Source organism: Physella acuta, unplaced genomic scaffold (assembly GCF_028476545.2).
Source record: "Physella acuta isolate Inbredline_101_S28 unplaced genomic scaffold, ASM2847654v3 ptg000061l, whole genome shotgun sequence".
Lineage (NCBI taxonomy): Eukaryota > Metazoa > Mollusca > Gastropoda > Physidae > Physella > Physella acuta.
Window position 1 is genome coordinate 566,375 of NW_026731581.1, and position 24,251 is coordinate 590,625.

The 24,251-nt window shown below is 39.5% G+C and overlaps 3 protein-coding genes across 3 annotated transcripts; 1 reads left to right on the forward strand and 2 right to left on the reverse strand.

Moving 5' to 3' along the window:
* Positions 1-3,288: 3,288 nt before the first annotated feature.
* Positions 3,289-12,092, reverse strand: LOC131949461 (pancreatic triacylglycerol lipase). Its single transcript, XM_059311370.1, has 12 exons — positions 11,945-12,092; positions 11,343-11,451; positions 9,794-9,959; positions 9,318-9,464; positions 8,756-8,864; positions 7,508-7,624; positions 7,016-7,132; positions 6,686-6,801; positions 5,733-5,862; positions 4,760-4,880; positions 4,400-4,600; positions 3,289-3,415 (listed from the first exon to the last, which is right to left on the reverse strand). The coding sequence occupies exons 1-12, from the start codon at positions 12,012-12,014 to the stop codon at positions 3,340-3,342; spliced, it is 1,479 nt and encodes a 492-aa protein (XP_059167353.1). The 5' UTR covers positions 12,015-12,092; the 3' UTR covers positions 3,289-3,339.
* A 2,388-nt stretch (positions 12,093-14,480) lies between these two features.
* On the reverse strand, positions 14,481-22,345 carry LOC131948954 (inactive pancreatic lipase-related protein 1). Its single transcript, XM_059310686.1, has 12 exons — positions 22,225-22,345; positions 21,963-22,071; positions 20,087-20,252; positions 19,157-19,303; positions 18,664-18,772; positions 18,354-18,470; positions 18,020-18,136; positions 16,976-17,091; positions 16,751-16,880; positions 15,882-16,002; positions 15,574-15,774; positions 14,481-14,684 (listed from the first exon to the last, which is right to left on the reverse strand). Exons 1-12 carry the CDS (start codon positions 22,295-22,297, stop codon positions 14,612-14,614), a joined length of 1,479 nt encoding a protein of 492 aa, XP_059166669.1. The 5' UTR covers positions 22,298-22,345; the 3' UTR covers positions 14,481-14,611.
* Positions 22,346-22,398: 53 nt separating this feature from the next.
* Positions 22,399-23,824, forward strand: LOC131949088 (salivary glue protein Sgs-3-like). The gene is made up of 2 exons (XM_059310851.1): positions 22,399-22,434; positions 22,670-23,824. The coding sequence occupies exons 1-2, from the start codon at positions 22,399-22,401 to the stop codon at positions 23,822-23,824; spliced, it is 1,191 nt and encodes a 396-aa protein (XP_059166834.1).
* Positions 23,825-24,251: the final 427 nt, after the last annotated feature.

Below are 24,251 nucleotides of genomic sequence, written 5' to 3' on the forward strand. Positions count from 1 at the left end.
CGCGCACGTACGACGGAACGTGACGATTTGCTTGATCTTGAGCGGCAGCACGATAGACAGACACCGCTCTGCTGTGATGTACACAGTCGTGTAGCCGGTGATCCGGACCAACACGGCGTTAGGCCAACCGGCAGTCAAGTACTGGACCTCCATGAAATCAACCGGCAGATTCAAGAGGTCGACATAGGGGTTCAGACAAAAGTTGTGCCACAGTTGGGTCAGCAGACCCAGGAAGTCGGAGATGCACAAGGCAAAAAAACTGACGTTGGATGAATGTCGCAGGCCCTGTTTGAGGAAGATGGACATGTTGATGACATTGGAGCCCATCCCAACTAGGCACAGGCCACTGCTCATGATCACATGGTTGATCAGTATAAACATTTTGGCGCCATCTTCGCTTAACATCACCCATGATTCCTCTCCTTCACTGGCATTTACTCCAACCTCGTCACTCTGGTTGCCGAGAAAATGTCTGTCAGTCAAATTTTGTATAGGTAAAAACCTCTCCATATTTTGATTTTTGATATGTTGATCAATAAATTATTTCTTATAAACTATAATTTTATCTCAGATATTTCATTTAAAATGCATGTTATGACATCGTGTCAACCAAAGTGTTGGGTATTGTTTATCTGGGGGGAAAAAAGATATTTTATAAAATATTTTTAAAATATTTATTTTTACCAATTTCTTTGCGAATTTACAAAACAAAGCACAGCCAGAAACATATTATCTTCTATGTGTCAAAAAATCTATTTTTTTTTCTTCACACAAATCATCACGACTCAGCAACAGAAAAGTTTTCAACAACTTTTATCAAAGACCTAATAATTTTTATAGTCCTGTAATCAAAAGTGCGACCATAAAATACATTTTAAATACTGATGTTAATTAATTAGAAAGCTTATTAACCAAACTGCATGAGTTCCAAACTCATCGCATCAATAAATACAGAGAATTTTTTAGAGTATGTATGTTTATGATATATATCCCGTTCGTGCCCAAGATACATGGAGCAGATGAAGTAGAGTTCAACTGCTTCAGAGACTTTGGCATATAAAGGGATAGAGTTGTCAGCACTATGCCCAGCAGCCTTTGTTTCCCTAATATGAGTTCCCATGAGAGCAGGGTGAACTCAGGGACGCACCACTAAATTGAACCCGGATTATATCATAAATGATAAGCATACATACTTTTTTTTAAAAATGCTGTGTCTTATAGTTTGTCTTAGAATTATTCTTTTTTCTACTTTAAAAAACTTACTTCACAGTTCCTAAGGCTAATTTAATGAAAAAAAAATTGACTGAATCAAATTCTCCGCGGCTGAAACCCTTCATACTATTCACATTCAAACGCCGTATTTGATCCGGTTTATATTTATTTGGTTTTCTTACACTGCATAACCCCTCCCCCCCCCCCCCTGCATCAATAAACATTTTCAAACGAAAGCTGACTGTTTGTCAGAAATTCATTACATTTAATTGCATGATAAACTTTAACTACTTATATTTTGATTACTGTGTCAAATAAAATTACAGATCGAATCTCATTTATCATTAACTTAAATCAATAGACATGAAAACTATCCGGAGAGGTCTTGTTGATTGGTGACGTAGCAATTGGAGCCGGGGTGGGTTGTATCCGCCCCTGGTGGGGCCACGTGCCCTGTCAATGTCCGCCTGTACACGCATAATGCGGGAGTTCACTAATAGCCCCACGAGGTAACCACTTCAATTATATTTTTCAGCTAGCAATTTGTTCTGGCCAATTTTACCATTTTAGTGAAAGATCGGATTTAGTTTAATGTTTAAATTGCTAGTGGCTTCAGGCGAAGATGTCAGGTAACTAGAAATATTGGCGTCACAATGCTGACTCCCAGTCATGTGATTTTTTCCCCAAGCGGTGATTACTCACTCTCGTGTAGAGACTTTTGTCGTTATAATGTGCATTTAATCCGTTTTAATATGGTAACAGATGTGTATATTAATCTTGACATATTTCCCAGCCTCCAGAAGTACGAAGAATTTCTATATAACAAAAAGTGCTATTTTTTTTTTAAATTAGCGGTGTTTTAGGTACTTATTAAACCTGCTCACTAAAACATAAAGAGATCATCCGTTTAAAGGAATGACAAAATGTATCCATTTAAATTGTACCTGAATTTTCTTCTCGTGAAAAGTGTCGTTTAACAATTTTCTAAACTTGATCTCACCCTGATATATAGATCTAGTAGTATTCAAATCAGATTACAGAATACGTTCTTAGTGTACACAAGTTTGTTTACACCGGAAACAAATCTGTATCACATGATTATCATTCAGTTTTATTTTTGACAGTGTTGGAACTAAATTAAACAATTCAACAGCAGCTGTGAAATCCTAATTATTCAAAGAAGACAGCCAATGGAATTAGTGTCCTTTAATACAAATGGCGCTTATATCCCCTTCCAAAAGTTTCATCATTACAGTCTGTGTCTTCTACGTAGCCACCGTTGCTTCAAAATTGTTACACAACTTTTATCCACATCAAATACCACTGACCAGTGGTCAAACAGAAAAGAAGAAAATTCGTATACTTATCATATGTGACAGTACTTGTCGCTTCAGAAACAAAAATTTTTTCATCAATAATTTGACACTGAAGATTTTTATTGTCGACATTTTAGTGGACACTTTAGATCTACAGAGGAAAATTTCTCTCTGACGCGGGGATGTTTAACATCAGACTTGGAACATTCTTTCTCTGAAACTTCTTGTTGCTGTATCGAAAGTCTTGAAAGTGTTGAAAGCCAAAGGCAATAGTAAAAACACATTGTTAGACTTTTTTTAAAGATTTATATTTTCTGTAAAGTGGGAGAAAAATAGGATTATCGCTGAGTTTAGATGACTATTGAGATGTAACATTGGTAATTATGTTGGTGATCAGGGGTCTTAAAGTATGAATTATTATGGTTTTACAGTCTTGTATTTGACCTGCGTAATGTCTGTTGTTCCTCCGTTTGGTTGTTTGTGTTGTGAGACTGGTTGATGTTTGTGTTGTGAGAAATTTTGATGTTTGTATTGTGACACTGTTTGATGTTTGTGTTGTGAGACTGGTTGATGTTTGTGTTGTGACACTGTTTGATGTTTGTGTTGTGAGACTGGTTGATGTAATTGTTGTGAGACTGGTTTCAAAAGTTACAATGTAAATTGATACAACATAAATAGTACATGAAAAATGCGTGCAATGTATTTGTTTTAATTCAAACACACACTTAATCCAAAAGGAAAAAATCTGAACAACGACAAGAAAGGTATAATATAAAGTTTATTTATAGCTGTCGTCGAGGGCATCATGTGATTAGCAAGCTCTATTGATGACAACAGCTTTATCTGACTCTACAACCACACCACTACCAGCTGCACACACCCGAGATCTGTAAGAGATGTATATTTTGGTTTAGAATGGTATAATTACATCACACATGAGATCTGTAAGAGAAGTCATTTGGTTTAGAATGTTATAATTACATCACACATGAGATCTGTAAGAGAAGTCATTTGGTTTAGAATGTTATAATTACATCACACATGAGATCTGTAAGAGAAGTCATTTGGTTTGGAATGGTATAATTACATCACACATGAGATCTGTAAGAGAAGTCATTTGGTTTAGAATGGTATAATTACATCACACATGAGATCTGTAAGAGCAGTCATTTGGTTTAGAATGGTATAATTACCTTGAAGTTAGTTTTGGCAATTAAAAAAGTGACAAAACTGATAACGTAAAAGGATGAAATATGAACATAAAACTCTTCAACCTACGGTGAGTGAGTGAAGATAAAACTCACTCAACAGACGGTGAGTGAATGAATATAAAACTCACTCAAACTACGGTGAGTGAATGAAGATAAAACTCAACCTACGGTGAGTGAATGAAGATAAAACTCACTCAACCGACGGTGAGTGAATGAAGATAAAATTCAACAGACGGTGATTGAATGAAGAAAAAACTCACTCAACAGACGGTGAGTGAATGAAGATAAAACTCACTCAACCTACGGTGAGTGAATGAAGATAAAACTCAACCTACGGTGAGTGAATGAAGATAAAACTCACTCAACAGACGGTGAGTGAATGAAGATAAAACTCACTCAATCTACGGTGAGTGAATGAAGATAAAACTCAACCTACGGTGAGTGAATTAAGATAAAACTCACTCACCCTACGGTGAGTGAATGAAGATAAAACTCACTCAATCTACGGTGAGTGAATGAAGATAAAACTCAACCTACGGTGAGTGAATGAAGATAAAACTCACTCAAACTACGGTAAGTGAATGAAGATAAAACTCTACCGACGGTGAGTGAATGAAGATAAAACTCAACCAACGGTGAGTGAATGAAGATAAAACTCACTCAACGCCCGCTTCCTGCCGCTTGACGTCCACCTCCTGTAGATAAATCTTAGAGCTGGTCAAGCCAAGGATGTCCCAGTCAAGTGGATTCAACAGAGATACTGTGTGCATGTATATCACCATTATATTTCGGATGTTGCCGATGTCATTTGGTGTTGCCACCTGAAACGTGTGGACACTTCCGGGTTCAAAGTTGATGGCGCTAAAATAATCACAAGATAACTATCTTCAAGACGAAAATTATCATTTAAAGATACTACTGACTTAAATGCATGTCTAAGGCTAATAATTCTCTATGTCTGAGCTCACCAAATAGGACATCTGTTTAATTTTTGGTAATTATAATAGCATAGTTACTGACCCTGCATTGAGCTGAACCCTGTTTGTCGACCCTTTGTCCCCATTGATGACAACAGCAACAGCGCCTTTTGTTGTTTGTCCAACATTGGGTTGTAGTTTCAGTGTCACGTCCAAATGGAATTCTGTCACAACAAAAGTTGGGCTTTAAAATCTGCTGTGTGCAGGCTCGTATTTTCTATGACAGGTTTTAGAGTGTCAGCTATAGGAACATTCGACACGAGCTGGTTGTATGTAGATAAACTTACGACACGAGATAGTTGTATGAAGATAAACTTACGACAGAACGGCTGGTGATTGGCTGTATGAAGATAAACTTACGACAGAACGGCTGGTGATTGGCTGTATGAAGATAAACTTACGACAGAACGGCTGGTGATTGGCTGTATGAAGATAAACTTACGACAGAACGGCTGGTGATTGGCTGTATGAAGATAAACTTACGACAGAACGGCTGGTGATTGGCTGTATGAAGATAAACTTACGACAGAACGGCTGGTGATTGGCTGTATGAAGATAAACTTACGACAGAACGGCTGGTGATTGGCTGTATGAAGATAAACTTACGACAGAACGGCTGGTGATTGGCTGTATGAAGATAAACTTACGACAGAACGGCTGGTGATTGGCTGTATGAAGATAAACTTACGATAGAACGGCTGGTGATTGGCTGTATGAAGATAAACTTACGACAGAACGGCTGGTGATTGGCTGTATGAAGATAAACTTACGACAGAACGGCTGGTGATTGGCTGTATGAAGATAAACTTACGACAGAACGGCTGGTGATTGGCTGTATGAAGATAAACTTACGACAGAACGGCTGGTGATTGGCTGTATGAAGATAAACTTACGACAGAACGGCTGGTGATTGGCTGTATGAAGATAAACTTACGACAGAACGGCTGGTGATTGGCTGTATGAAGATAAACTTACGACAGAACGGCTGGTGATTGGCTGTATGAAGATAAACTTACGACAGAACGGCTGGTGATTGGCTGTATGAAGATAAACTTTTCTGTACGACCCCCGGGCTGGGATGTTCCTGTCTGCGTGTAGACCCATAAAAGAGCAGCCGGCGGTACCACATGTATTACATTTGCCGTTCTAGAAAAAACAAATTTTAAAAAGTTTCCCCTATAACTCAGTGATTATTAATATCAAACTTAAAACAAACTTGGCATAATTAGGCCATGTGGTTTAGAAAGTAGATTTTTATTAAATTATTTTACAGGTAAAGTTTTGAGTACAGTTAACTTCAAAGTGAGAAAAGCGTTTATCGAGTTCCTGTAGGCCAATAAATATTAGGATAACTAAAGTGAAACTTTGGATTAAAAATTTAGGTTAGATGAACATGTGAAACTTTGGATTAAAAATTTAGGCTTCATGAAAAGGTGAAACTTTGGATTAAAAATTTAGACTTGATGAAAATGTGAAACTTAGGATTAAAAATTTAAGGCTTGATGAAATGTGAAACTTCGGATTAAAAATGTAGGCTTGATGAAAATGTGAAACTTAGGATTAAAAATTTAAGGCTTGATGAAATGTGAAACTTCGGATTAAAAATTTAGGCTTGATGAAAATTATTGAAATGTGGGATTCAGAGCAAGCAAATATATTTTTTAAGTTCACTGAAATTCCGAATTTTATAATATTGATTCTAAAAATATTAAATGACTTTATTTTTTCCAGACTTCAGTTTTTTAAATTATTTTTTAAGGTCGCTATGGAGGCTAAATTGACAACAAACACAATTTGTATCCATGTCAACAATAATAATTGAACACGTTCCGTCAAATTCGTTTGGGAACTTTTTGTCAAATTAAAAAAGAAAACTGTTTCGGGGATTATTCAAGTCTTATAAAATATGATAATGAAAGTTAAAATTACAATGGTCTACCAGGTAGACGATTGTAATTTTAGACTCTACCTCAAAGTCATCCTCGTTGTTACAAGTATAGCCCATGAATGGACAGTCCGACTTGACACTCTCAATGAAGAAATGGACGGCACGGAAATGGTTGCAAGCAACTACTTCAGTAGTACCTGGTATAAAAAGCTGTGTTCATTCCATTCAGTTAAATATAATTAGTTATTTAACGTAAACCTGACTAAATCATGCGCTTTTTATACAACTTTTAAAAAAGATAATTTAAAAAATAAGTTTTGTAGGCATGGAGTTTAGGAGGAAGATAATGTCAGCGGAATACCAAAACAATGGTCAATATCTAGTGCTACTATTTAAAGAACCAGTTCGTACCTTGCACCAAACCCCACTCGGCGATGTTGGTGAAAGGGTTTCTTGTACAGCCCGGCTGGTCGTGGCCAGAGTTAGGGTAGAAGTCAATGTCAGCCACTGCCTGCTTCATGCCCAGACCTGCAGCAGCAAATACAAGATATTGGTCAATGGTGTATCATAGGTGGCTTGCTGTTGTAGATAGAACATGAGAGGGACGCCCACAACATGGGGGACAACCATACATAGGACTTTTTTTTTTAATCTGATGTATCAAAACTTTCTTTCGTATAAAAAAGAAGGACTAAAAAAACAAAACATGACGTTCCCTTAACCAAAGCAATTTCTATGATATGTTTTTCAAGTATTTACAAGCGGCAAATCGACCCGCTTTTGTCTACGGTAGACAGGATTAATTAAAATAAATGACTCGGTTTTTTGTATGAGGTGTACGGCTGGATCATTGGTAATTGTATGATAAACAATATGAACTGAACTCCTGCCCCCACAACAGACCTAAATAAATGAGTTTCTCGGCATCTGTGTGCATGGCGTCAACAAAAACAGCATCAGTTGGATCAAGTCTGACAGCTGGGTCGGTGTTCTCAAAGTATGGGCCTGCTGGGTCCAGACCTACAGGAAGAAACAGTTATTGGCAGCAGTGTCAAGTTTGTGTTTCTAGAATGGTCATCTCATTTAGAATGGGAATAACTAGAGTAGGCAAGCAGTGTAAAGTTTGTGTTTCTAGAATGATCATCTCATTTAGAATGGGAATAACTAGAGTAGGCAAGCAGTGTAAAGTTTGTGTTTCTAGAATGGTCATCTCATTTAGAATGGGAATAACTAGAGTAGGCAAGCAGTGTAAAGTTTGTGTTTCTAGAATGATGATCTCATTTAGAATGGGAATAACTAGAGTAGGCAAGCAGTGTAAAGTTTGTGTTTCTAGAATGATCATCTCATTTAGAATGGGAATAACTAGAGTAGGCAAGCAGTGTCAAGTCTGTGTTTCTAGAATAATCATCTCATTTAGAATGGGAATAACTAGAGTAGGCAAGCAGTGTCAAGTCTGTGTTTCTAGAATAATCATCTCATTTAGAATGGGAATAACTAGAGTAGGCAAGCAGTGTAAAGTTTGTGTTTCTAGAATAATCATCTCATTTAGAATGGGAATAACTAGAGTAGGCAATCAGTGTAAAGTTTGTGTTTCTAGAATAATCATCTCATTTAGAATGGGAATAACTAGAGTAGGCAAGCAGTGAAAAGTTTGTGTTTCTAGAATGATCATCTCATTTAGAATGGGAATAACTAGAGTAGGCAAGCAGTGTAAAGTTTGTGTTTCTAGAATGATCATCTTATTTAGAATGGGAATAACTAGAGTAGGCAAGCAGTGTAAAGTTTGTGTTTCTAGAATGATCATCTTATTTAGAATGTGAATAACACCAATGAGAAGAAGTAAACTGTGTAAAGTTTGTGTTTCTAGAATGATAATCTCATTTAGAATGTGAATAACACCAATGAAAAGAGGCAAACAGAACCCACCTGTAATCCTGATAACACCGATGAGAAGAGGTAAACAGAACCCACCTGTAATCCTGATAACACCAATGAAAAGAGGTCAACAGAACCAACCTGTAATCCTGATAACACCAATGAGAAGAGGTAAACAGAACCCACCTGTAATCCTGATAACACCAATGAAAAGAGGTAAACAGAACCCACCTGTAATCCTGATAACACCAATGAAAAGAGGTAAACAGAACCCACCTGTAATCCTGCCGAGCCCTGGGATCCTCTCACCAGCGTAACCTGAGATGTGGGAGCCCAGACTGTGGCCAATGATGTGGAAATCTGCAGCCGTCACATTTTTTGTTTTCTGTGGCAATTCAGTGGGAGTGATGAGTGACGTAGCAATGGTGAGTGACGTGAAGTTGATGAGTGACGTAGCATTGGTGGGTGACGTGGAGGAGATGAGTGACGTAGCATTGGTGAGTGACGTGGAGGAGATGAGTGACGTAGCAATGGTGAGTGACGTGAAGTTGATGAGTGATGTAGCATTTATGTGTGACGTGGAAGTGATGAGTTTCGCAGCATTGGTGAGTGACGTGGAGGAAATGAGTGACGTAGCAATGGTGAGTGACGTGGAGGTGATGAGTGACGTAGCAATGGTGAGTGACGTGAAGTTGATGAGTGATGTAGCATTTATGTGTGACGTGGAGGTGATGAGTTTCGCAGCATTGGTGAGTGACGTGGAGGAGATGAGTGACGTAGCAATGGTGAGTGACGTGGAGGTGATTAGTGACTTGGAATGGATTAGTCTTCAACGTACGATCAGCTGGTTGACCAACAAGCCTATCTGAGCGCCAACGATCCTTGTGTTGGCTGTAGCTTGGGTGTACGGGAACAGATTGCCCTTGGACCAGTCCACGACTATTACATTGTAGTCTCCTTGATTCAGCAATGCCGCCGTCAAATCCTAAAAATGTTTCACTGTCATAAATTTTGGTTAGGCCAAATCCTTATATTTCTCATTAATTCTAATTAGAAATTGGAGATAAGAACACAAACAATAAACATAATAGATATTTTTCATGTATGGTTTAAACCTTATTTCTTTAATTTAAAACTGAGCCCAATTATTTGATAATGTCCCCTATTTCAAATAAAACTACTTCACTGTCAGAATTGGATTACGACTTAGCTTCTAAAGGACAAGTGAGGTATATGTAAATTCTTGTAAAAATAAGTCTTGTTCTATAAAAACAATAGCTGCCCAGGAGTTAGTAAGGGACACAACTCAGCCACCTTGGTCCAGCTGGTGAGGAAGGGACTGTCCAGAAAGCCGTGGACGAGAATCTTGGTGTTTCTGGGCTTGAAGTTGGTCAATACTGAGCCAGCTGATGTGAAGTGGAGGGCGTCCAACACCTGGGGGTTGAGCTTGGACTCACGGGAATACAGCCTGAAGATTGTGCTGGGGAAACATCAAATACAGCCTGAAGATTGTGCTAGGGAAACATCAAATACAGCCTGAAGATTGTGCTGGGGAAACATCAAAAACATAAGAAGGGAAACAACTAAGTTAATACTTTTTGCATAAAAGTCTAAGCACGGTTAATTCCTTTGTTTACTCAAAAATTTAAAAAATTTCCTTATTTTTATTGTGGGCCTCTTTGGGGGTAAACATTGATTTTTTTTTCTCAAAAACTTAATCTGTAGTATTCTCATTAACTCAACAAAGTTTGATTGTGATAGAATGCATAAACGACAAAAAACATAAATTCAGCTATATATGTATAGATAGATATATAGATAAAGATATAGGTGTTGATAAGATCGCCATCTTACGGAAGGGGACGGGAGGGTGTAGGAGGGTTTAACTTTTTGTGATCCCTAATTAGGATTTAAATTTGTTGCACTGTGACCACAATGCCAAAGACAAGTTCGTGTAATGAGTAATTAGCAGTGTGCTTAAATATAAATTTTATTTATTGCTTAATCAGTAACGGCGATTACAAAACAATTAAAGTATTAATTTTTTTTAAACTTAAGAAAAACGCGGCGAGCATTTGAAAGTAATCAATGTAACCTGTATGCCCTCGTTAGAGATTCACTAGACTTTTGATCAGGGGAAATAATTCAACTTGGGTTTTCATGTTTTGAAGAGTTTAAATGTTTTGTATTCATTTTAGTTATTGTCCTCAATGAAATTTTCATAATTGCATTAATTTAATATTTTAATACTCATACATAAAAGCTAACAGCTGCATCGGTGCAGATCTTGAAAAATCAGAATATAATGAACTAAATGTGAAGGCATAAAAACCTCGAGTAGAGTAGTTAATTACTTGGAAAATTACTGCGAAAAATAACTTGCACAACATAGGGAAAAATTGTCTGTGGCGACTAAACAAAAGTTACCTACCCAACTTTCTGTGGCGACTAAACAAAAGTTACCTACCCAACTTTCTGTGGCGACTAAACAAAAGTTACCTACCCAACTTTCTGTGGCGACTAAACAAAAGTTACCTACCCAACTTTCTGTGGCGACTAAACAAAAGTTACCTACCCAACTTCCTGTGGCGACTAAACAAAAGTTACCTACCCAACTTTCTGTGGCGACTAAACAAAAGTTACCTACCCAACTTTCTGTGGCGACTAAACAAAAGTTACCTACCCAACTTTGTGTGGCGACTAAACAAAAGTTACCTACCGAACTTTCTGTGGCGACTGAACAAAAGTTACCTACCCAACTTTCTGTGGCGACTAAACAAAAGTTACCTACCCAACTTTCTGTGGCGACTAAACAAAAGTTACCTACCCAACTTTCTGTGGCGACTAAACAAAAGTTACCTACCCAACTTTCTGTGGCGACTCGGGCACTACTGTAAGTGGCCTCTGTGGCGAGTAAGCAAAAGGTCCTTCGTTAGCAAAACACCCAACATCCGGGTAGCAAGCGACCTCTCCTGTGGAAAATATCAGGTGTTTTTGTGTCCAAGAGCATTAAGAGACAAAAAGTAAAAAAACTTGAGTCTCTGTACGTCAAAAAACCTGACTGTGGGAACTTCTGTAGAAGGTGCAAACATTTCCTAAAGCGTAACGATGTATTACTTTAACGTATCTAAAAAAGTTTTTTGAACTTGATTCTTATTTTTCTCAACAAATTTCAGTGGGTAACTTTGATGTAAAGTAAAATATGTAAAAACTTTTTTTAAACTTGATTCTTACTTTTCTCAACAAATTTCAGTGGGTAACTTTGATGTAAAGTAAAATATGTAAAAACGTTTTTTAAACTTGATTCTTACTTTTCTCAACAGATTTCAGTGGGTAACTTTGATGTAAAGTAAAATATGTAAAAACGTTTTTTAAACTTGATTCTTACTTTTCTCAACAAATTTCAGTGGGTAACTTTGATGTAAAGTAAAATATGTAAAAACGTTTTTTAAACTTGATTCTTACTTTTCTCAACAGATTTCATATGAACTAGACCTGCCGAGATCAGAACACAAGCCAGATACACAGTCGCCATGTTGGATCAGCCGTCTGCGCTAGAGCCTGTGACACAATGACTGTAGAACCCAGCAGAAGTATGGCTTATCTGTGGGAACCAGACAGACGACAAGTGTCTCTATCTGTTACAACCTTGTCCCTGACAAGTATCTGTTACAATCTTGTCCCTGACAAGTGTCTCTATCTGTTACAACCTTGTCCTGACAAGTGTCTCTATCTGTTACAACCTTGCCCCTGACAAGTGTCTCTATCTGTTACAACCTTGTCTCTGACAAGTATCTGTTACAACCTAGTCCCTGACAAGTGTCTCTATCTGTTACAATCTTGTCCATGACAAGTGTCTCTATCTGTTACAATCTTGTCCTGACAAGTGTCTCTATCTGTTACAACCTTGCCCCTGACAAGTGTCTCTATCTGTTACAACCTTGTCTCTGACAAGTATCTGTTACAATCTTGTCCCTGACAAGTGTCTCTATCTGTTACAATCTTGTCCCTGACAAGTGTCTCTATCTGTTACAACCATTGTCCCTGACAAGTGTCTCTATCTGTTACAACCTTGTCCCTGACAAGTGTCTCTATCTGTTACAACCTTGCCCCTGACTAGCGTCTCTATCTGTTACAACCTTGTCCATGACAAGTGTCTCTATCTGTTACAACCTTGTCCCTGACAAGTGTCTCTATCTGTTACAATCTTGTCCCTGACAATTATCTGTTACAACCTTGTCTCTGACAAGTGTCTCTATCTGTTACAACCTTGCCCCTGACAAGTGTCTCTATCTGTTACAACCTTGCCCCTGACTAGCGTCTCTATCTGTTACAACCTTGTCCCTGACAAGTGTCTCTATCTGTTACAACATTGTCCCTGACAAGTGTCTCTATCTGTTACAATCTTGTCCCTGACTCAATACGTCCATTACTTCGACCTTTTTACAGCAGGTCGCCATGTTTTAGCCATTACTCCTCTTTTGTTGTTTACACTTTACGCTGGACAATTCTCAATATCTGTTTAGCTAATGTTGACGTGTTTATGAATTTTCTAAATTTGAAAAAGTTAAAGAAATATCGGCATTCATAAGTCAGGATGGTTTATGTTTATTTCTATAATTCTCTGTACAACTATGATTCCGATCAAGTAATAGTTTAAAGTATTGTCCATTAGGATTTTCAATACCAACGCAAAAATAAATATTGATAATGCCGTTTTCAATGTGAACTATTTGTAGATTATTGCACTTACATGAACTGGGGCAGCACTTCACAGAAATAACATTTCATTTTAACTTAAGGAAACAAAACAAAGATGTATTTCCAAAAGATAAGCAATCTTGTAATAATTATTCACCTTTGACCCAACGGCCCCCAAACTATCTCGGCTATCTGACATCCTAATTTTTGTCTTCTCCGACCGGATATCTAAATCATGAACTGCTTACATTCATAAAATGTCCGGATATCTAAATCACGAACTGCTTACATTAAATGTCCGGATATACAAATCATGGCCTGCTTACATTCATAAAAGGTCCGAATATCTAAATCACGAACTGCTTACATTCATTAAATGTCCGGATATCTAAATCACGAACTGCTTACATTCATAGATGTCCGGATATACAAATCATAGCCTGCTTACATTCATAAAAGGTCCGAATATCTAAATCACGAACTGCTTACATTCATTAAATGTCCGGATATCTAAATCACGAACTGCTTACATTCATTAAATGTCCGAATATACAAATCATGGCCTGCTTACATTCATTAAATGTCCGGATATCTAAATCACGAACTGCTTACATTCATTAAATGTCCGAATATACAAATCATGGCCTGCTTACATTCATAAAAGGTCCGAATATCTAAATCACGAACTGCTTACATTAAATGTCCGGATATACAAATCATGGCCTGCTTACATTCATAAAAGGTCCGGATATCTAAATCACGAACTGCTTACATTTATAAAATGTCCGGATATACAAATCACGGCCTGCTTACATACATAAAAGGTCCGGATATCCAAAGCATGAGCAGCTTACAGTCTTTAAAAAACGGTCAAGGTCAAAGCTCTATCAAAGCAAGGTCAAAATCTGGATTAAAACGGTCTTATCTTTTGAAAACAAAAAATGAACAATTGAACATCAACAGAGTACGTTGGTTTACTAGAAGATTTTTTTATTTAAGCAGTCCTTGAATCAGTGAAGTAAAACTTATGATAGTGCTTGTTACACTGCTATAATTAGAGTGGTGCGTAAATCGTCTAACACTTCTATATTTAGAATGATGCGTACTGGTCGTATTACACTGCTTTATTTAGAATGCTCCGTAAGTCGAATTACATTGCAACGTTAGACAGTTGTGAGTAAGTAATGTTAATTTCTTAGCTTATCTAATACCATCTATCAATTATACAAATAAATCTAATATCAAAGTTTTCTACTGCCATAGACTGTCATTTATGTATTATATATTACATGTATTGTGAATGTATTATGTATTATGAATATATTATGTATTGCTACATAAACCAAGAATAAAAACATGACAACATAAATGAATAAATTCTCTCTTTTCTTAATGTGTGTTAATCGTCATTTTCCCAGGCTAGACTTGAGCTCACAGACAAGGGGTGGAGGCAGCTATAGCATGACCTGTCTGGATGCTTAACCCACCTGTACAGAATCTGCTCCTAAAATTCAATACATCGATTAATACAATGTAATGATTGTTATAACAGATATACATGTAAATTAATATACTAACAAGTAAACCTTACATCCGATACTTTCTTCTAGCAAGTTGACTGTATTTTAGTAATTCAACAAGTAAAAGATCTTACACCAGTGACTCCACTAGCCATATCTTACACCAGTGACTCCACTAGCATAAGACCTTACACCAGTGACTCCACTAGCATAAGACTCTACACCAGTGACTCCACTAGCATAAGACCTTACACTAGTGACTCCACTAGTATAAGACATTACAACAGTGACTCCACTAGCAATAAGACCTTACACCAGTGACTCCACTAGCCATTAGACCTTACAACAGTGACTCCACTAGCAATAAGACCTTACACCAGTGACTCCACTAGCAATAAGACCTTACACCAGTGGCTCCACTAGCCATAAAACTCTACAGCAGTGACTCCACTAGCCATAAGACCTAACACCAATGACTCCACTAGTCAGAATTCCTAACACCAACGACTCCACTAGTATACGACCTTACACTACATACTCCACTAGACATAAGAGCTTACACCAGTGACTCCACTAGCCATTAGACCTTACACCAGTGACTCCACTAGCTATAAGACTCTACACCAATGACTCCACTAGCCATAAGACCTTACACCAGTGACTCCACTAGTATACGACCTTACACCAATGACTCCACTAGTATGCGACCTTACACCAGTGACTCCACTAGCCATAAGACCTTACACCAGTGACTCCACTAGTATACGACCTTACACCAGTGACTCCACTAGCCATTAGACCTTACACCAGTGACTCCACTAGCCATAAGACCTTACACCAGTGACTCCACTAGCCAGAACAAAACTACTGTACTCAGTTTTGGCCTCCAGACGGCTGACGCTGATCTCGTCCACAACAATTTTTGGCTGCCGGAGACCGAACAGGTTCCAGTGTAGAGGGTCCAGCAGTTCAAACATCTGCTGGAACGACAAGGTCACGGTGCGGATATTCCCGACGTCAGTGCTAGTGTGCACGTGAAACGTGTGCACGTCACTCAGCTGGAAGTTGACCGGGCTGAAACCAGTGGGAGAAATGACAAGAGTTAACCCAGTACTGACCTTATCCAATAAATTGGGTTAAACGAGCTGACCACGTGCTCTTGTACAGCTAGAAGTACTCACACTGGGTTGAGCAGAAAAGGTCCAATGATTCCATTTTCTCCAGAAATTAGAGCAGTCAATTCTCCTCTCTCCTCTTGGCCCTGAGTAGCGCTTATTTTCACAGACACATCTAGGTGGTATTCTAAAAACACTATCTTATATCAGTCACATCTAGGTGGTATTCTAAAAACACGATCTTATATCAGTCACATCTAGGTGGTATTCTAAAAACACGATCTTATATCAGTCACATCTAGGTGGTATTCTAAAAACAGGATATTATATCAGTCACATCTAGGTGGTATTCTAAAAACACGATCTTATATCAGTCACATCTAGGTGGTATTCTAAAAACACGATCTAATATCAGTCACATCTAGGTGGTATTCTAAAAACAGGATCTTATATCAGTCACATCTAGGTGGTACTCTAAAAACACGATCTTATATCAGTCACATCTAGGTGGTATTCTAAAAACACGATCTTATATCAGTCACATCTAGGTGGTACTCTAAAAACAGGATCTTATATCAGTCACATCTAGGTGGTATTCTAAAAACAGGATCTAATATCAGTCACATCTAGGTGGTATTCTAAAAACACGATCTTATATCAGTCACATCTAGGTGGTATTCTAAAAACAGGATCTTATATCAGTCACATCTAGGTGGTATTCTAAAAACAGGATCTTATATCAGTCACATCTAAGTGTTATTCTAAAAACAGGATGTTGTATATGTCACATCTAAGTGGTATTCTTAACGTTTGATGTTAAAATCGTCAAAAAAGCGTGACGTCATTTATGGATGACCCCGTGTGTGTGTGACAACACTAGTTTATCACGCGAGAGCTTAAAACAAATCACTAAATGGTTAGGCACAAGAACTGACCACAAAATGGCTGCTTGTTGGCTGTGGTCATGTAGACACGTGTCGTTCTCCCATTGGTTGGCTTGTTCTGGTCGGCATGGTAACCCATTCTGATACATCCATCTGGTCCACACTCGTCACATCGACCGTTCTAAAAATACATTAGACACAATTAATCGACCATTGGAACGAATCTTGGTATAATTACATAATTGTTAAAGGCAAAACAATAACAAGTAGACATACTTTATAGTCATCTTCATTGTCGCAAGGAAAACCTAAAAAAGGACACTTGGAGTTGATGCTTTCAACAAAGTAATGGAAGGCTCTCATATGATTACATATCAGGAGTTCCACTGAGCCTGGGGAATATCGTTGTCTTTTCTTTATCGTTCAATATAAGAGTATAATTTATGTCTACAACTGAGGTACGAACATACATACACACAAACACACATATTCACACACACCAGAGCACGTGATTAACCTTGTGTGATGCCCCACACACACACACAACTCACACACACACACCAGAGCACGTGACTAACCTTGTGTGATGCCCCCCCCACACACACACATTCACACACACCAGAGCACATGACTAACCTTGTGTGATGCCCCCCCACACACACACACACATTCACACACACACCAGAGCACGTGACTAACCTTGTGTGATGCCCCCCACACACACACATTCACACACACACACACCAGAGCACGTGACTAACCTTGTGTGATGCCCCCCACACACACACATTCACACACACACACACACACCAGAGCACGTGACTAACCTTGTGTGATGCCCCACACACACCCACACACATTCACACACACACCAGAGCACGTGACTAACCTTGTGTGATGCCCCCCACACACCCACACACATTCACACACACACCAGAGCACGTGACTAACCTTGTGTGATGCCCCCCACACACACACACACATTCACACACACCAGAGCACGTGACTAACCTTGTGTGATGCCCCACACACACACACACATTCACACACACACCAGAGCACGTGACTAACCTTGTGTGATGCCCCACACACACACACACATTCACACACACACCAGAGCACGTGACTAACCTTGTGTGATGCCCCCACACACACACACATTCACACACACACACACCAGAGCACGTGACTAACCTTGTGTGATGCCCCCCACACACACACACACATTCACACACACCAGAGCACGTGACTAACCTTGTGTGATGCCCCACACACACCCACACACACACACATTCACACACACCATAGCACGTGACTAACCTTGTGTAATGCCCCACTCAGAGATCTGCTTGAAAGGATTTCTGTTACACCCAGGCTGGTCATGGCCGAGATTTGGGTAAAAGTCAACATGACCTACAGACGCCTTCATTCCTAATGCTATGGAAGTGTTTTAACAGTTGCACGTTATAGTCCTTAGATTTTATTTATAAAACGTTAATGGTTGATCACAATATGGTAACTGAATCTTTTAACTTAAAAAATTATTCTCCTGCTTGTATAATTTTTTATGACAACCCCAGTTGGGTGATTGAGTGGGCCATCTAGCTTGCTCTTGCTTAAGCCAACTAAATTAGTGAAATGAGTGCTATCTCACCCAGTTCTAGTAATGTTTCACCGTCAGTGTGTATGGCATCCACGTAAAGCGCATCGGTAGGGTCGAGCCGGACTGCCGGATCGGTATTCTCAAAGTATGGACCGGCAGGATCTATTCCTGTTCATTTCAAGTGATACATGTATATATACATATATATATATATATATATATATATATATATATATGTGTGTGTGTGTGTGTAAGTGTGTGTGTGTATGTGTGTGTATGTGTGTGTGTGTGTGTGTGTGTGTGTGTGTGTGTGTATGTGTGTGTGTGTGTGTGTGTTTGTGTGTGTGTGTGCAGACATTACCAGAGATTCTCCCTAATCCCGGTATTCTCTCTCCGGCGTACCCACAGATATGAGCCCCTAGACTGTGGCCAATCAAATGGAAATCTGCTGCCGACATGTTTGAAGTTCTCTAGAATAGAAATCGGGACAGGTGTGACTGTAGATGGATAAATCAGTGGCGTATCGAGGTCGGGTATCACCCGGTGCGGCACTCGTTTTCGATTTGCACCCCCACCCCCCTCAAGTTTTCGATTTGCACCCCCCCCCCCTCAAACTTTTGATTTGCACCCCCCCCCTCTCAAGTTTCTCTCTATATATTTTGCTATTTTTTGCCTTAGTGTCATCCCCCCTAAATGGTTTCACCCGGTGCGGTCCGCACCCCCGCCCCCCCCCCTCCCTCGCTATGCCTCTGGGATAAATCCAATATCTTACCGGACCCACTCTACAAAAACTTGGTGCTTTTAAAGATGTCTAAACATCAACAGCAATGAATCAACAAGGTTGCATGACTTACGATCAGCTGATTAACCAACAAAGCTATCTGCGCTCCAACAATTCTTGTGTTAGCCGTAGCTTGCGTGTATGGGGGTCTGTTGCCCTTAGCCCAGTCAACAATGATAACATTGAAGTCGCCATACTTTAACAGCTCGTCTTTTAAGTCCTGGTCAATTTAAAGAAATATTAGTTGGAGTCATTTATTTAAACCTGAGTTTAGCAGATATAAACCTGAGTTTAACTAATCTAAACATGTTTAGCTAATTTAAACCTTTGTTTAACTAATCTAAACCTGTTTAACTAATCTAAACCAGTTTAACTAAACTAAACCTTTGTTTAACCAATATATACCCAAAATCAACCACACTTGAATGTTTAAAGGGCTTTATCAAGTTTCTAATGGTACTATAATATCTAGTTTATGGTCAAATCTAAGTAGTTTAACAACTGGGTACTGTATCATTTATTTACTATAATATCTAAGTGCTAAAATACTGAGTACAACAATATCTAAGAGCTAAATAAACGAGTACTACAATAGTGCTAAATAACTGAGTACTATAGTGTATAATTGCTAAAAAACTGAGTACTATAATATCTAAGTGCTAAATAACTGAGTACTATAATATCTAAGTGCTAAATAACTGGGTAATATTTGAAAGCAAGCAATCATATGACAGTTTAAATCCCGACTTTGAGTTTTGACAACAGACATTTCGACCTAACTTTGTATCTTTTAATTTGCTTTGTCTAACTACAACATCTTTTAATTAACTGTGTCTAACTACCACATATCTTAATTAAATTTATCTAACTACAACCTGTTTGAATTGACTTTATCTAACTACAACCTGTTTTAATTAGCGTTGTCTAACAACAACATAATTAGCATTGTCTAATTAAAACATAATTAGCTTTGTCTAACTAAACAAGTTCAAGATTCGATGACCTTCTGGTAAGGAGTTTCCGAGATGTTGTCTAAAAACCCGTGGGCCAAAATCTTGGTTGGCCTGACGATAAACTGGGGCCAGACCGAGGTCAGTGTGTCGAGACTGGTGGCCTGGAGGTCTAATGATGACGTCAGACCATCCCGGGTATACAATTTGAATATTGTTCTGTAGAAAAAAACATATCGAAGTATCAAGGTGTTCAAGGTAACTAAATTTGTTTCAGTAAGGGCGTGTTGTATCTGTTAACGTGAACAAACTAGTCCATGTCAACAGGTTGTCAACGTAAACAAACTAGCCCATGCTAACAGGTTGTCAACGTGAACAAACTAGTCCATGCCAACAGGTTGTCTACGTGAACATAAAAGTTCATGCCAACAGGTTGTCAACGTGAACAAACTAGCCCATGCCAACAGGTTGTCAACGTAAACAAACTAGCCCATGCTAACAGGTTGTCAACGTGAACAAACTAGTCCATGCCAACAGGTTGTCTACGTGAACATAAAAGTTCATGCCAACAGGTTGTCAACGTGAACAAACTAGTTCATGCCAACAGGTTGTCAACGTGAACAAACTAGTTCATGCCAACAGGTTGTCAACGTGAACAAACTAGTTCATGCCAACAGGTTGTCAACGTGAACAAACTAGTTCATGCCAACAGGTTGTCAACGTGAACAAACTAGTCCATGCCAACAGGTTGTCAACGTGAACAAACTAGTCCATGCCAACAGGTTGTCAACGTGAACAAACTAGTCCATGCCAACAGTTTGTCAACGTGAACAAACTAGTCCATGCCAACAGGTTGTCAACGTGAACAAACTAGTCCATGCTAACATGTTGTCAACGAGAACAAACTAGTCCATGCCAACAGGTTGTCAACGTGAACAAACTAGTCCATGCTAACAGGTTGTCAACATGAACAAACTAGTCCATGTCAACAGGTTGTCAACGTGAACAAACTAGTCCATGCTAACAGGTTGTCAACGTGAACAAACTATTCCATGCCAACAGGTTGTCAACGTGAACAAACTAGCCCATGCCAACAGGTTGTCAACGTGAACAAACTAGCCCATGCCAACAGGTTGTCAACGTGAACAAACTAGTCCATGCCAACAGGTTGTCAACGTGAACAAACTAGTCCATGCCAACAGGTTGTCAACGTGAACAAACTAGTCCATGCCAACAGGTTGTCAACGTGAACAAACTAGTCCATGCCAACAGGTTGTCAACGTGAACAAACTAGCCCATGCCAACAGGTTGTCAACGTGAACAAACTAGTCCATGCCAACAGTTTGTCAACGTGAACAAACTAGTCCATGCCAACAGGTTGTCAACGTGAACAAACTAGTCCATGCCAACAGGTTGTCAACGTGAACAAACTAGTCCATGCCAACAGGTTGTCAACGTGAACAAACTAGTCCATGCCAACAGGTTGTCAACGTGAACAAACTAGCCCATGCCAACAGGTTGTCAACGTGAACAAACTAGTCCATGCCAACAGGTTGTCAACGTGAACAAACTAGTCCATGCCAACAGGTTGTCAACGTGAACAAACTAGTCCATGTCAACAGGTTGTCAACGTGAACAAACTAGTCCATGTCAACAGGTTGTCAACGTGAACAAACTAGCCCATGCCAACAGGTTGTCAACGTGAACAAACTAGTCCATGCCAACAGGTTGTAGAAAACTTTCTTTAGTTCAAGCTGGCATTGACCTTTGACCCCAGCTGCTCTGCTCATTATGCAACAGAGAGATGCAGTTATTGGCCCTCTGGCAGAAGACATAATAATGACAACCGCCTTTAGCAGCTGGAAACAGCCTTTAACAGCCGGAAACAGCCTTTAACAGCCGGAAACAGCATTTAACAGTCTGACTCACCCTATTTTAGCTGGGTCCTCAGGCGTCACCGTTAGCGGCCGTTGTGGGCTGTAGCCAAACGGTCCTTCTGCGGCGAAACATCCTAGTTGGTCATAGCAGGCAACTTCTCCTGGTCGAGTTTTACAAAACAAAATGTTTTATTCATTCTTTTGAGCTGCTGGATAGATATTGAACAGATAGAAGTATTTTAACAATCAGTGACCGCAAGCCACACGACGCCAGGCACACAGCCACACGTGTCAGATGTGAGTAAAATACTTGCGTTTTCCCTGTGTGTCAGCCTTCAGCTCTTCACAGACCACGGCAGAGAAAAGCAGAAACCACCAGACATCCATTGCTGACCCTAGGCTTAGTGAGACTGTTGCCAGCAAACTTGGGCCAGTTCCTGCACAACCACAACTGATAGCAAATATTATATACTGATCTGTGTCCAGGAATGTTAGGAGAGTTGTCTCTCTTGATCACTATCTTAGTACAGATTCAGAACAAATATATACGATTGTATAAGTACAGCTTCAGTATACAAAATTTATCTAGAATTTAAATAGTATAGTTCAAGTATAAATATATCTAAAACTTTACGTTCATTGACAAAATTATCCCTATACAATAACCTTAGCCACAAGCAACCTTGACGCACACGCACAGGACACAAACCCACAGGACACAAACCCCTATACAGAAACCTACAGGACACAAACCCACAGGACACAAAACCACAGGACACAAACCCCTATACAGAAACCTACAGGACACAAACCCCTATACAGAAACCTAGAGGACACAAACCCACAGGACACAAACCCACAGGACACAAACCCACAGGACACAAACCCACAGGACACAAACCTACAGGACACAAACCCACAGGACACAAACCTACAGGACACAAACCTACAGGACACAAACCTACAGGACACAAACCTACAGGACACAAACCCCTATACAGAAACCTACAGGACACAAACCCACAGGACACAAACCCACAGGACACAAACCCACAGGACACAAACCCACAGGACACAAACCCACAGGACACAAACCTACAGGACACAAACCTACAGGACACAAACCTACAGGACACAAACCCCTATACAGAAACCTACAGGACACAAACCCACAGGACACAAACCTACAGGACACAAACCTACAGGACACAAACCCCTATACAGAAACCTACAGGACACAAACCCCTATACAGAAACCTACAGGACACAAACCCCTATACAGAAACCTACAGGACACAAACCCCTATACAGAAACCTACAGGACACAAACCCCTATACAGAAACCCACAGGACACAAACCCACAGGACACAAACCTACAGGACACAAACCCACAGGACACAAACCCCTATACAGAAACCTACAGGACACAAACCCCTATACAGAAACCTACAGGACACAAACCCCTATACAGAAACCTACAGGACACAAAACCACAGGACACAAACCCCTATACAGAAACCTACAGGACACAAACCCACAGGACACAAACCTACAGGACACAAACCCACAGGGCACAAACCTACAGGACACAAACCTACAGGACACAAACCCACAGGACACAAACCCCTATACAGAAACCTACAGGACACAAACCTACAGGACACAAACCCACAGGACACAAACCTACAGGACACAAACCCACAGGACACAAACCCCTATACAGAAACCTACAGGACACAAACCTACAGGACACAAACCCACAGGACACAAACCTACAGGACACAAACCTACAGGACACAAACCTACAGGGCACAAACCTACAGGACACAAACCTACAGGACACAAACCTACAGGACACAAACCCACAGGACACAAACCCCTATACAGAAACCCCATACACAAAAACAACTTAGAGATAAACCCTTTTGTACAAACCCCAGGACATAAGCCCCCAGGACAAAAACCCATTGTGTAGAAACATTTAGATGGCGACTGTTCATACTGAACAAAGAGCCTAGAGAATGGCTTGTTTTCTGGATGACTTCTTCAGCATGTGTGTAACACTCACAAGGTAAACAAAATCTTAAACGTAGCAATACCCACCACAAAGAAAGATGTAAGATCATTAGTGGGTCTTATAGGGTATTATGCTAAATTTATACCAGAATTCAGCGAGGCTAACGCAATACTGACAGACTTGTTAGCAAAGGGTAAACCTGAAAAGGTCGTGTGGTCAGATGAATGTAACCGTGCTTTAAGACTGGTCCAGAAACACTTGAACTCAGAACCATTTCTTATTTTACCTAATATTAATGAGCAATTTATCCTCAGGACCGACGC